The sequence below is a fragment of the Numenius arquata genome, chromosome 31 (genome assembly GCF_964106895.1).
Source record: "Numenius arquata chromosome 31, bNumArq3.hap1.1, whole genome shotgun sequence".
Lineage (NCBI taxonomy): Eukaryota > Metazoa > Chordata > Aves > Charadriiformes > Scolopacidae > Numenius > Numenius arquata.
In genome coordinates, this window is record NC_133606.1 from 1,301,460 (window position 1) to 1,314,499 (window position 13,040).

A 13,040-nucleotide genomic window follows, 5' to 3' on the forward strand; every position below is an offset into this window, starting at 1 on the left:
TTGGCCACAGCGATCATAAAACGGTTGAATTTACGGGGGTGTGGGTCGGCAGCCGGCTCAAGAGGAGTCAGCAGCGTGTCATAGAGTGTCCTGGTAGCCAAGAGAGCAGACCGCGTCCTGGGGTGTTGTCCTGGGTTGAGCGACTCAGATTCACAAATTCCCAGCAGCGCGGACTAAGGTGAGACGAATCTCAAGGTCCGTATACAAACATTTATTAGATTAGTAACTGGGTCCACAATAATTGGTTCGGTGTAAAGCAAATTAGGGCAAGCGGTAAGGTATGCATTGCGTTACTTAGCAACAGGTATACCACAAATTACGGCCAGTGGTACTTCCTTTAAAAGAAAAAGGAAAAAGAGAAAAGAAAAAAATTAAAAAGAGAAGGAGAGAGAGATCAAGAGAGAGAGAGATAAAGAGGTCACCAGTCCTAGTTCCAGTGCTGGGCCAGCCAACAATGGGTGTAAGAGTGCTCTTCTGTGTGTCCCCAGGGAACAATCATCTTCAGGCAAAAGTCTTTTCAGGCACAATCTTCTTCTCTAGGGGCACTTATTTTCCCCCTTTATGTTTGCCTAATTAGCACCTCTTGCCCCAGCTGCCACAGGGCAGCCTCATCTCAGGTTTCTGTCCCCCCTGCCCCCAGGTGACGCGTAGCAGGATTTGGGCGGGGGGACAAGAGCTATAGTCATATGTGTTTAGCATGACCTCTATAATCTTCATTAGCATATGCAGGGGTGTGCACTTTCATCTGCATTTCGTGGATAATGAGGCAAAGGTCTCTCATTGGACACGATGGCCTCAACAACAGAGAACTAACAAGCTTACTACACAAGTGGCAGAGCTGTCTTGTCTCCACAAGGGAATCCTCCCACAGCTTCCCAGGCGCCTGAGTAAGCAAAGCGTTTGCCTTGTCGGTTCTTTGAGCACCAGGCCTGCATTATTTATTGACTTGTGTTTGAGATGCTCCATTCCTTGAGAAGGCCTGGAGCTGGGGTGACATCTCTCCTGCTTCTTTCTTTCAGGGGTCTCACAGGAGCAAAGGATCGCGATTAGTGTGGTATTGTCACCAGTGCGCTGTTGCAGTAGCAGTGGGCACCTTTTTTTCCTCAACCCTCAGCAGCCCCACAATGGAAAGGTCCTCTGACAGCCCAGGCAAAGTAGACAGTTGCACAGCTTCCTCCATCTCCACCGCTGCTCCACCAAACACCTACTGCTACCCGCTCAGGTCCTTAAAATACCCTTTCCTGAGGGAATCTATGCCAAGAATGCACAGAGCGTCCGGGCCAGTCACAACGGGGAGCTTTTCCCATTTACTCCCAGTTAGGCTCACTTCAGCCTCCATCACAGCCGGCTCTTGACACCCCCTGTCACTCCAGGAATAGTGATGGGCTCTGCTCCTCGCGGATTCGATGGTGTTAGTGTGCCCTGTGCACCCGTGTCCACCAGGGCCCTCTACTTTTGTGGTTCTGATGTGCCAGGACATCGAATCCACAGACCATCCTCAATTATGCCTCTCCTCCTCCTGGCTGGAGGCAGGGCCCCCCTACTGTTCACTAGAGGGCCCCTCACTCTGGGGTGCTCTGTGCCAGAAGCCACCCCTGAGGGGACCCTTCCTGCAGCCATCCCATTCAGCAGCAGGGTCACACTTTCCCCGGTCTTCCTTTCATCACCATGTCCTTACAGAAGCCCTTGTTGGTATCTTTGACGTCCCTCATCTTTGGCTTTCCTGACGTCATTCCTCGATGCTGGGGCGGTGTCTCTGGGTTCCTCCCCGTCACCCATTGTCCCTTTGACCCTCTGGACTCTTCCCTTTGGGTCTGAGTTGGGCCAGGAGCTCTTTGCCCATCCCCGCAGCCCTCCTGGCATTGCTGCCTGACCTCCCGCTCTTTGGGCTGGACCTCTCTTGACCTTAGAATCACAGAACTGTTATGGTTGGAAAAGACTTTTAAGATCGTCAAGTCCAACCGTTAACCCAGGACCACCAAGTTACCACTGAGCCATGTCCCTCAGCACCACATCTGCCCAGCTTTTAAATCCCTTCAAGGATGGTGACTCCACCACTGCCCTGGGCAGCCTGTTCCAATGCTTGACAACCCTTTCAGTGAGGGAATTTTTCCCAATATCCATCCTAAACTTCCCCTGGCGCAACTTGAGGCCGCCTCCTCTCATCCCATCACCTGTTCCTTGGGAGAAGAGACTGACCCCCCCTGGCTATACCCTCCTTTCAGGGAGTTGGAAAGAGGAAGGAGGTCTCCCCTCAGCCTCCTCTTCTCCAGACTGAACACCCCCAGCTCCCTCGGCTGTTCCTCAGAAGTTCTCCAGACCCTTCTCCTTGGTCTCCAGACTCCTCATCAGCTCCGTTGCTCTTCTCTGGACCCGCTCCAGCCCCTCAATGTCCCTCTTGTTGTGAGGCACCTAGAACTGGACCAGCATTCGAGGTTGGGCCTCACCAGTGCGCAGTACAGGGGGATGGTCACTGGCCCAGTCCTGCTGGCCACACTACGGCTGATACTGGCCAGAATCCTTGGAGGAGCTCATCCCTGAACAACAACCAGTTTTCTTGCCCCCCTCTCCCCCTCCCATTAGAAAGCTCCAAGGAAAAGATGGCTTCGAAGACCTGTGCAAGAGAACTTGGCCAAGAGTAACTTCACCCATTCAAGCGGGTTTGCTGTGAGAAGAGATGAGACCAAACTGGGGGTTTGAGCCAGTGCCACTTTCTGCTGCCTTCTGTCCCTTACCCACACACGAACTGGAAGAGAAATAAAACCCAAGGAAAACCATTTTGGAAACACCCTTCCCTCCAGGACCTTATCCCAAAGGATTCTTCCAAGCAGATCTTTGAAGAAGTCAAATTGCTCTCCTGACCTTGCTTGTCACCCCTCATGTTCTTAGCATCCCAAGCTCCACCATCCCATAGTCACCGCAGCCCCTTCACAACCCCAATCCATGGTGCGGACGAGCTCCGGCCACCCCCTGCCCAGGGACAAAATCTCCACCTTAATCAAGGTGTGACCTCTGGAGACCCCACAACACCACCTCCAGCGCAGGGAGGTCTCTGCTGGTGGTGTTTCTAAAGCACATCCTGGAATCGTTATCAGTAATTAGCGTTGAAAGGCCTTATGCATATTCCCACGGATAATGAGGGCTCCATCCTTGGATCTATCAAGCGTGAGTTCATGAAAATCACTCTTAATGGAAGGGAACAAGTGTTGTATCATTCTTGAGGGGGCACATCCAGCAGATGGACCTGGAGGATGGTACTAATCTGCCCGTTTGGAGAAGTTCAGTCAATTTGGCAGGAGAGTGAAAATTCTTAAGTGTCTTAAGCTCAACCACCTTATTTATAACACTGAAGATCACACCCAGAGATCAAGAAGACCTTTGCCCAGGGGAAGACCCTTCCCTCAAGGATGTGCGGTAGCTGTAACGTGATGGTGTAATCATACATAAATTTCTAACCAATCAAACATAGGCAGGAGACACTCATAACGATGTTGTAAAATGTGTATGAAAATCGAGCAGAGAGTTCTGATGGGGGTGCTGGGTTTGTGGGAAAGCACCGGGCACCCGGCCTTGGGCTCAATTCCCTAATAATCCCAAATAATAATAACAACCCATGTCTCATCCCAGAGCGTGAGAGCGGCCACTGCACAGCAGGGAATGGATCCCACTTTCTGGGATGCAGAGCTCCAGGAGACCCTATCATAACACACACAGACACACACACCCCCCAACTCCCTCTTCCCCTGTTACCAAAGACAGGCCTCTGCTTTGTTTAGAACCATGTGTGAACTAAAATGTTGTTTGCTTCCTACTGAGCTTCTCACTGTGTGAGGAAATAGTTAATTACTGAGCTTCTTACTGTGTGAGAAAATCATAGAATCATAGAATCATTCAGGTTGGAAAAGACCCTTGGGATCATCGAGTCCAACCATCAGCCCTACTCTACGAAGTTCTCCCCTACACCATATCCCCCAACACCACATCTAAATGACTCAAACACATTCAGGCATGGTGACTCAACCACCTCCCTGGGCAGCCCTTTCCAGTGTCTGACCACTCTTTCTGTGAAGAATGGTTTCCTAATGTCCAGTCTAAACCTACCCTGTTGCAGCCTGAAGCTGTTCCCTCTTGTTCTATCGCTAATTACCTGTGAGAAGAGACCAGCACCAACCTCTCTACAATGTCCTTTCAAGTAGTTGTAGAGAGTGATGAGGTCTCCCCTCAGCCTCCTCTGCCTCAAACTAAACAGTCCCAGCTCCTTCAACCGCTCTTCATAGGATTTGTTTTCCAGGCCCTTCACCAGCTTCGTTGCCCTCCTCTGCACTCGCTCCAGCACCTCGACATCTCTCTTGGATTGAGGTGCCCAAAACCGGACACAATACTCCAGGTGTGGCCTCACCAGTGCTGAGTACAGGGGCACAATCACCTCCCTACTCCTGCTGGTCACACTATTTCTAACACAAGCCAGGATGCCATTGGCTTTCTTGGCCACCTGGGCACACTGCCGGCTCACGTTCAGCTTCTTGTCAATTAGAACCCCCAGGTCCTTTTCCTTGGGGCAGCTCCAGCCACACTTCCCCAAGCCTGTAGCGATGCATGGGGTTGCTGTGGCCGAAGTGCAGGACCTGGCACTTGGCCTTGTTGAAGCTCGTAACATTTACGTTGGCCCATCGGTCCAATCTATCCAAGTCTCTCTGGAGAGCCTCCCTGTCCTCATGCACATCAACACTCCCGCTTAACTTGGTGTCATCTGCGAACTTACTTACACTCTATGTCCTTATCAAGATCATCAATAAAGATGTTAAACAGAAATGGTCCCAACACTGAGGCCTGGGGAACACCACTTGTGACCGGCCGCCAGCTGGATTTAACTCCATTGACCACCACTCTTTGGGACTGTCCATCCAGCCAGTGCTTGATCCAGCAGATCATATGCCCATCCAGGCCATCAGCAGCCAGTTTTTCCAGGAGAATTCTATGGGGAACAGTGTCAAATGCTTTTCAAAATCTAGGTAGACAATATCCACAGCCTTTCCCTCATCCAATAATTGGGTCGTCTTGTCATAGAAGGAGATCAGGTTCATCAGGCAGGACCTGCCTTTCATAAACCCATGCTGACTAGGCCTGATCCCCCTGTCCATTATACAGCTCGTAATGGCGCTCAAGATGATCTGCTCTGGAGAGCTGGGGCTACTCCAAGGAACATCCTGATCCTCCTCAAGCAGCTGTCAAACTTACAGCAAACTTTCATTGTCCTGAGATGACTCCAGACCTTCAAAGGATGATGTGAAGAAGGGTATCCTCACCCAAACGGCCACCGAGGAGCTCACGCCTGCGCAGGAGTGTTTTGCCAACGCTGCCAAATTTAACACGCGTGTGCAAAAGGGGCTCTTGGGTGACACTAATGAAGGTGTCAGCCCAGGTAGAATTATGGATTAGGGAGGCGGAATAATGAGAATTCTTTGTGTATAAATACTGGGTGAATGTCCCCGGTAAGGGGTGCTACATTTGGGAATTGCCACCTGGCACCAGACGTCGAATAAAGCCGAGGCGGCCCAAAGCCACCGACTGAAGGCCCAGTGCCTTCTGTGCCACGGCGCCTTGTTCTTGTAATATTCATGTATTTTTGTGCTTCACTGTTAACCGTTTTCTGGAGTTTTGGAAGAGTGCTGGAAGCATGTAACTTCCAAAGGCCTGACGGGCGCTTCTGGCGTCCTGGAGGCCCGCGGGGCCAGAGACGGAATTTTTGGTGAGAGTGAAAAAAGGTGGTTTTGAGAGTCAAGCCGCCGTGCCCTCAACCAACATGGCCGCCCCGCCGCCCTCAACCAACATGGCGCCGCCGCACCGCCCCGCGCCTGGCCTGCCCTACACCAACATGGCGGCACCGGCCTCGCCCCTTTCCGCCGCACTACTGCGCTCTGATTGGTCGCCGTTGCCCTTCCCGCTTTCTGATTGGTGACGGCGCCGGAAAGGGCGGGCGGGGATAGCACGTGGCGGTAGCATGGCGGCTGCGGCGAGCGGCCGGCGGTCCCGGTCCCGCTCCCTGCCTCAGCGGCACCGAGCCGGGCCGGGCCCCGCGGCCGCCAGCCATGGCGGGGAGAGCAACGGCGTGTCCGGGGTAGGGTGGAGGGGGGCGCCGGCGCCTCGGTACTGGCGGAGGGGGCTGGGGGGTGTGTCTGTGTCTGTCTGTCTCGGTATCGGGGGAGGGAGAGGGTGTTTCGGTAACGGGAGACACACGGTACTGGGTGTGTGTGTGTCTCGGTAGAGGGGGGAGGGTGTCTCGGTACCGGGACTGAGTGTGTGTCTCGGTACCGGGACTGTGTGTGCCGGTACTCGGGGGGGGGGGGAGTGTGTCTCTGTACGGGGGAGGTTTGCCGGTACTGGGAGTGTCCCGGTGCCTCTCCCGGTGCCAGCCCGTCTCTCGCAGCGGCAGGACCCGTTCCCCGGCCCGGCCCCGCTGCCCCGGCCCCGGGTGAAGCGGTTCCTGCGGGGGACGAAGGAGAAGGCGGTGAGGGGGGCGTCGAGGGGGAGACCAAGGCGGGACCGGAGGAGAAAGGGGGGGGAGCAGAGAGAACTTGGGGGGGAGGGGGTGAGACATTGGTGGGGCCCTTGGGGAGGGTTCCTGGGGGGGAAGGGGAGTTGGGGGCCACAAGGGGTGAGTGGGAACGGGGGGGGGGGCAGACTTGGGGAGAGGACACCTTGGGGGGCCTGTGGAGGGGGAGGAGGACCTGGGGGGGAAGGGGGCAAGGGAGGGCTGGGGGGTCTTGGGGGTCACGAGAGGGAGGGACTGGAACCTGACGGGAGGGGGCACAGAGAGGACTTGAGGGGCCTGGGGAGGGGAAGAGAGACATGGGAAGGGCTGGAGAGGGGGGCAGTTGGGGGCCACAAAGGGTGTGTGGGACTGGGGGGGGGAGGGTGTACTTGGAGGGAGGAGACCTTGGGGGGCCCTTTGGAGGGGGCTCCAGGAGGAGGACTTGCTTGGGGGGGGGGGGCGATGTCCAGGTGGTTTTGGGGGGATGAGGGGATTATTGAGGATAGGGGAGATCCTGGGGGAGAGGTTTGGAGGGGCCCTGGGGAGGGGATATGGGGGGTCTCCAACTCACAGTTTCCCCGTGTCCCCCCCAGCCCCGGGCCAACAGCCAGCGCCTGCGGTGGCACCTGAAGCTGTCGGGGCAGCGGGATGAGGCAGCGGCTGCTCAGGCAGCTCGGCTGGACCTGCTGCTCCCCGAGGAGCCGGGGTGAGGCTCCGTGTCCCCCCCCCGATGTCCCCTCATTCCCCCTTCCATGTCCCCTCACCCGCCCTCGATGTCCCCCAGTTTCCTGGAGCCCGACCCCGGCGAGGACACCTGCACTGTCACCCAAGGGGACATCACCGAGGCCGTGGACATCGCCAGCGCCGCCAAGGTGGGGTGGGGACACGGCAGGGAGGAACATGGGGACATGGGGGGGACATTTTGGGAGGGTGTTGACACAACCAGGGGTCTCATGCCCCCCTCTCTGTCCCGCAGCACTTTGAGCTGCGGCTGGAGCAGTTTGGGCCGTACCGGCTGGATTACACACGCAACGGGCGGTGAGTGGGGCAGGGCCAGGGCGCACCCCCTTGTCACCCCCCCCGTCACCTCCTGTCCCCCCTCTCCCTGTCCCACAGGCACTTGCTGCTGGGGGGCCGGCAGGGCCACGTGGCCGCCATGGACTGGCAAACGAAGAGACTGACGTGCGAGTTCAACGTGATGGAGACAGTGACAGACGTAACGTGAGTGTGTGGACCCAGGGACACACGTGTGCAGAGTCGGGGTCACACATATCAACACGTGTGTGGAGCCCCAGGATAGCCTGGGGCAGAGCCAGGGCCACGCATGTGCAATGCGTGTGCAGAGCCAGGGACGTGTGTGTGCAAAGCCCCGGTGTAGCCTGTGTGCAGAGCCAGGGACACGCATGCAAACCCTGGTGTGTGCTCAGGGACTCTTCCCCCCCCCATCACCGATGTGCCCCACAGAGAGCTCTGTGTGCCCCACCACATGTGTGTCCTCATCCGTGTGTCCCCATGTCCCTGCATGTGGCTGCACGCGGAGTCGCTGCTCCCCATGCTGGCACATGTGTGTCCCCGCAGGTGGCTGCACGCGGAGTCGCTGCTCCCCGTGCCAGCACACGTGTGTCCCTGTGTTCCTGCAGGTGGCTGCACACGGAGTCGCTGCTGGCGGTGGCCCAGCACCGGTGGCTCCACGTCTACGACGCACAGGGCCTGGAGCTGAACTGCCTGAAGCGCTTCCCCAGCGTCCTGCGCCTCTCCTTCCTGCCCTACCACTTCCTGCTGGCCACCGCGGTGCGTGTCACCCCGGGGGTGGTGGGAGGGACGATTTGGTGGGGGGGAGGGTCAGCCTGATGTCCCCCCTACTCTGTCCCTGCAGAACGCGCAAGGATTCCTGCAGTACCTGGACGTGACGGTGGGGAAGGAGGTGGCCGCACTCTGCACGCGGGGGGGGGCGGCTGGGGGTCATGGAGCAGAACCCGGCCAACGCTGTCATCCACCTGGGCCACAGCAACGGTGAGACCCGACCCTCCCCCTCTCATCGAGGGGGCAGCCCATGGCCCCCAACCCCACCCAAACCATGGCCTGATGAACGGCTCCCCACCCAAACCCCCCCGCCCCCCGCGGCTATAAGGGTCCCCAATGTGTGTGTGTGTGTGTCCCGCTATGGGGGTCCCCAGTGTCCCATCACACATGCCCCCGCTATGGGGATCCCCAATGTATCATCATGTTGTCACCCCCCACCAGTATGGGGGTCCCCAGTCTCCCATCACCCCTCTCCATACTATGGGGGTCCCAAATGTGTCTCATCCTGTCATCCCCCCCCCGACTCTGGGGGTGTCCCTGCTGTCTATGTGCATCCCCAACATGTTTGTATTTCCCCATTGGGAGGGTGGGGGGAGTGGTGTCCCCAGCATGTCCCCCTCCCCAACCTGTGTCCCCCCCAGGGACGGTGACGCTGTGGAGCCCCTCAGTGCCGGAGCCCCTGGCGCGGGTCCTGTGCCACCGCGGAGCCCTGCGGGCCCTCGCCGTCGACCCCACTGGCACGTGAGCACAGAGGAGGCTGGGGGCGGGGGGGGGAGTTCCAGGGATCCTGGGGGGGGTGTCACCTCACTATGCCCCCCTGCCCCCCTCCCCCAGGTACATGGCGACGGCGGGGCTGGACCGCAAACTGCGGGTGTTCGACCTGCGGACGTGGCGGGCGCTGCAGGAGCTGGTGCTGCCGCAGGGCGCCGGGCACCTGGCCTTCAGCCAGCGCGGGCTACTGGCCACCGCCTGCGGGGACCTGCTGCAGGTGGGACACCCCCCCACCTCGATCCCCCCCAACCCGTCACCCCCCCTTTGACCTCCCTAAAGCACCTGTGTCCCCCCCTCAAAAAGGTGTACAAGGGGGTGGGGAAGGAGCCAACCCCCCAGCTCTACCTCTGCCACCGGCCGCCCCGGCCGCCCCACGGCCTCCGCTTCTGCCCCTTCGAGGACGTCCTGGGCGCCGGCCACGGCCACGGCTTCACCAGCCTCCTGGTGCCAGGTAGGGTGGCCCCCACCCAAGGGTGCCAGGGGTTCCTGGACCCCCCCACGCACCTGTTTCCCCCCCTTCCTGCCCGGGGTAGGTGCGGGTGAGGCCAATTTTGACGCGTTGGAGAACAACCCCTATCGCAGCCGGCGGCAGCGGCAGGAGTGGGAGGTGAAGGCGCTGCTGGAGAAGGTAATTTGGGGTTGGGGGGCCCTAAAATTGCAGCTGACCTTCCACAAAAATGAAGGTGCCTCCCGCCAAACCACTGCTGACCCCCCCCCCCAAAAAAACTGCTGCTGGCCCCCTGGACTGTTTGTGATCCCCCCCCAAAACAGCTCCTGACCCTCCTAAAATTGCTGCTGCCCCCCCAAAAAGCTGTTGCTCACCTGCAAAAGTGTAGTTGCCCCCTCAAATCTGCTTCTGACACCGCCCCCCCCCTTAAACTCCTGCATCCCTCTGTTGCAAAGTGTAGCTGCTGCGCACCCCCGCAACCTACTGACCTCCCACCTTGCCTCATCTTGCCCCCCCCCAGATCCCAGCGGAGCTGATCACACTGGACCCGGCCCGGCTGGGACACGTGGACACGGCCAGTTTGCAGCAGAAACGGGAGGAACGGATCCAGCGCCTGGTAATGGGAGGGATGCACCCACCCAGAGCAGGATTTTGGGGTACAGACCAACCCTGCTAACCCTGCCTTGTCCCCCGCCAGGGCTTTGACCCCCAGGCCAAGGGCAAGTTCAAGCCGCGGCGGCGGGCGAAGGGCAGCAACCTCCTGCACCGCAAGCGGAAGGTGCAGCACGAGGAGCAGCGGGTGTGTGTTGGGGACCCTTCCCTGAGCCCCCACAATAATTTTGGGGCGTGGGGGGGCCTGCCTCACTTTCTCCTCCTTCCACGCAGGCCATCATCCGGCAGAGTGTGGAGCAGCGGGAGAAGGAGAGGAAGGAGAAAAGGAAGGGGGGGTCACCCCCCCCCACAAAACGTGGGGCCCTCGACCGCTTCAAGAAGTAATTGGGGAGGGGTAGGATCCCCAATGGGGGTCCTCACTGTGCCCTCCCCCCCCCGGGAGTCCCCAGTGTGCCATCCCCACCCTATGGGTGTCCTCCCTCTCTGGGGGTCCCCAAGTGTCCCTATGGGTGTCCCCAGCCCCCCCCCCCCATTAAAGTCTCTCTGCCTGCCCCCTCCCACTTCCTTTCGAGTCCCCATTGTCCCCTCCCCAAGCCAAAGGCCACTGTGGGTGGCACCAGCCCTGCGCTGTTTATTGCCCGCTGGCACTGGCAGGGCCACGTGAGGTCCTTGTCACCATAGCCCCAGGCCTTGGGGACAATGCAGCGCTGCGTCCCGGCGACCCCTCGAGCCCACGCAGCCCCCTGCCATGTCCTTGTCCCCGCTGCCACAGGGCTGATCCTTTGGGACGCTGCCTCCCAGGGCTGTGGGATCCTCTGGAACACGCGCGGCCCAGGGCCGTGGCCTTGTCCCCGCTGCCACTCCTTCCCCACGCTGTGTCCTGCCACCGCTGCAGCCCCTCATCACCGCTGTCATGTCCTTGTCCCCACCGCCCTGGGGCTGCTGCTTTCAGACGCCGCGTCCTGTGGCCGCTGCAGTCCCTTGAGCACGCAGCGCCGTGTGATGTCCTTGTCCCCGCTGCCACTCCTTCCCGACGCTGCTGCAGCTCCCCGCCGTGTCCTTGTCCACACTGTGATGTCCCTGTTCCTGCTGCCATGTCCTTGTCCCCGCTGCCACGGGGCCGATCCTTTGGGACGCTGCCTCCCAGGGCTGTGGGATCCTCTGGAACACGCGCAGCCTCGTGCCATGTCCTTGTCCCCGCTGTCGCTCCTTCCCCAGGCCGTGCCCCATCGCTGCCGCAGACCCCCGCCGTGTCCCCGTCACCCCCAGAGCCACTCGCCGGCAGCCAGCAGCCGGCACCGCAGCACCCCCAGCGCTCGCTGCAGCCGGCTGCACCCCCCCCCGCCCCCCCGCAGCAGCCCCCAGACCCCCCGCAGCTCCCCGGGGCCCAGCCGGTGGCTGCTGAACATCACCTCCCCGTAGCAGCAGCCGTCGGGGGGGACCCGCGCCGAGCCCCCCATGCGGGCCGAGTGGCGGGGGGCCACGCCGGCCCGGCGGGCGCAGAGACCCACCCAGACGTCCTCGGGGGCCACCATGGGGACGTGGGGGGCGGCCGCCAGCACCGCCGTCACCGCCTGTCGCGACAGGACGTAGGCGGTGCCGCTGCAGTAGGGGGGGAAGGCGGCGGCGGGGTAGAGGGCGGCGGGGACGTGGTGGCGGCCGCCGGGGTCCCGCTCGGGGCGCACCCCCCAGTGCAGCCGCCCCAGGTAGAGGCGCCGGGGGTGCCGCCCCCCCGCCAGGTAGCTCGTTAGCGCCGGGAGGTTAACGAAGACGTCGTCGTCGGCCTTGAGGAGGAAGGGGGCGCGGGGGCAGCGGGCGGCCGCCCAGCGCAGCAGCAGCAGCGTCTTGCGGCCGAGGCCGGGGTAGGTGTCGGGGAAGGGGCCCTGCAGCAGGTCCCCGTGGCGTCGGGCCTCGGCCCCCAGCGCCGCCTGCTCCGCCGGCGCCCCCGGCACCCCCAGCACGAAGATGGTGCGGGTGGGGAGCCCCCCCGGGGCGGTGCGTGCGCCCCCCCCCCAGGTGTCCCGCACCGCCTGGCGCCGGGCGGCGTGGGAGGGGGCGCTGGGCACCAGCACCAGCAGGAAGGGGGGGGGTCGGGCCGCAGGGGGGGGGGCGGCGGGAGGAGGGAGGGGGCGCCGGGGGGCCAGGCGTCGTTGGCTGCCGCGCTTACATCATCACGGGCGGTGCTCGCATCGGCACCCGCCCCCCCGGCCTTTGCGACCCCCCCCCGGTTCGCCTGGTCCGCAGGGCTGCCGCGGTCGGCGGCCCCCCCCCCCGCTTCCAACCCCTCCCCGCTTCACGGCGCCCCACCCCCCCCAGTCCGCGAGGCCCGTGACCCCCCCGCCGTTGGCAAACTCTCCCCAACCGACACCCCCCTCCTCGACTTCGCCCCCGCCCCAGTCGTCGTCCCCCCCCCACGCCGCCAGCGCCTCCGCCAGCAGCTCCTCCCAGACGCCCCCCCCGACCAGCGCCAGCCCCGCCAGGGCCAGCGCCAGCCCCGCCCCCCACCCCGCCCAGCGCCCCACCCGCCGCCGCCGCCACATCACCGGGGGGGGTGTGTGTGTGTGTGTGTGTCGGTCCGTGTCGCCCCCCGTGTCCCCCCACGGACCCACGGCCGCGGGAAAACGCGCCGGGGGCCGCTGCTGCCAGGAGGGCGGCAGCGCGCACGCGCACCGCGCCGGGGGGCGGGGCTGAGGAGGTGAGCGGGGCGTGGTCTCGGGCCGAGGGGAGCGCGGTTATTGGCGGAAGGGGCGCGGCGCGGGAGTGCGAGAGCGCCGGCGTGCGCGTGCGCAGGGCGGGGCCGCCGCGCGTCACGTGGGCGGGTGAGGGGTGGGCGTGGCCGAAGCGGCTGCTGCGAGCGGCGAGCGGAGAGGCTGG

The 13,040-nt window shown here is 61.6% G+C and overlaps 2 protein-coding genes across 2 annotated transcripts; one reads left to right on the forward strand and one right to left on the reverse strand.

Annotated features, from left to right (window-relative positions):
- The first annotated feature begins 6,001 nt into the window (after positions 1-6,001).
- WDR46 (WD repeat domain 46) lies at positions 6,002-10,725 on the forward strand. Its single transcript, XM_074165085.1, is given in 16 exon segments — positions 6,002-6,118; positions 6,428-6,508; positions 7,126-7,238; positions 7,317-7,404; positions 7,509-7,570; positions 7,649-7,753; positions 8,173-8,323; positions 8,409-8,477; positions 8,479-8,545; positions 8,977-9,076; positions 9,170-9,323; positions 9,410-9,557; positions 9,640-9,734; positions 10,075-10,170; positions 10,252-10,353; positions 10,440-10,725. Coding segments are annotated over 16 exon segments (1,659 nt in total). The 3' UTR covers positions 10,551-10,725.
- Positions 10,726-11,425: 700 nt separating this feature from the next.
- On the reverse strand, positions 11,426-12,320 carry B3GALT4 (beta-1,3-galactosyltransferase 4; the record flags this gene model as incomplete). The annotated part of the gene is made up of 1 exon (XM_074165083.1): positions 11,426-12,320. A coding segment is annotated over one exon (895 nt), but the record flags the coding sequence as incomplete, so codon positions are not given.
- Between the last annotated feature and the right edge of the window lie 720 nt (positions 12,321-13,040).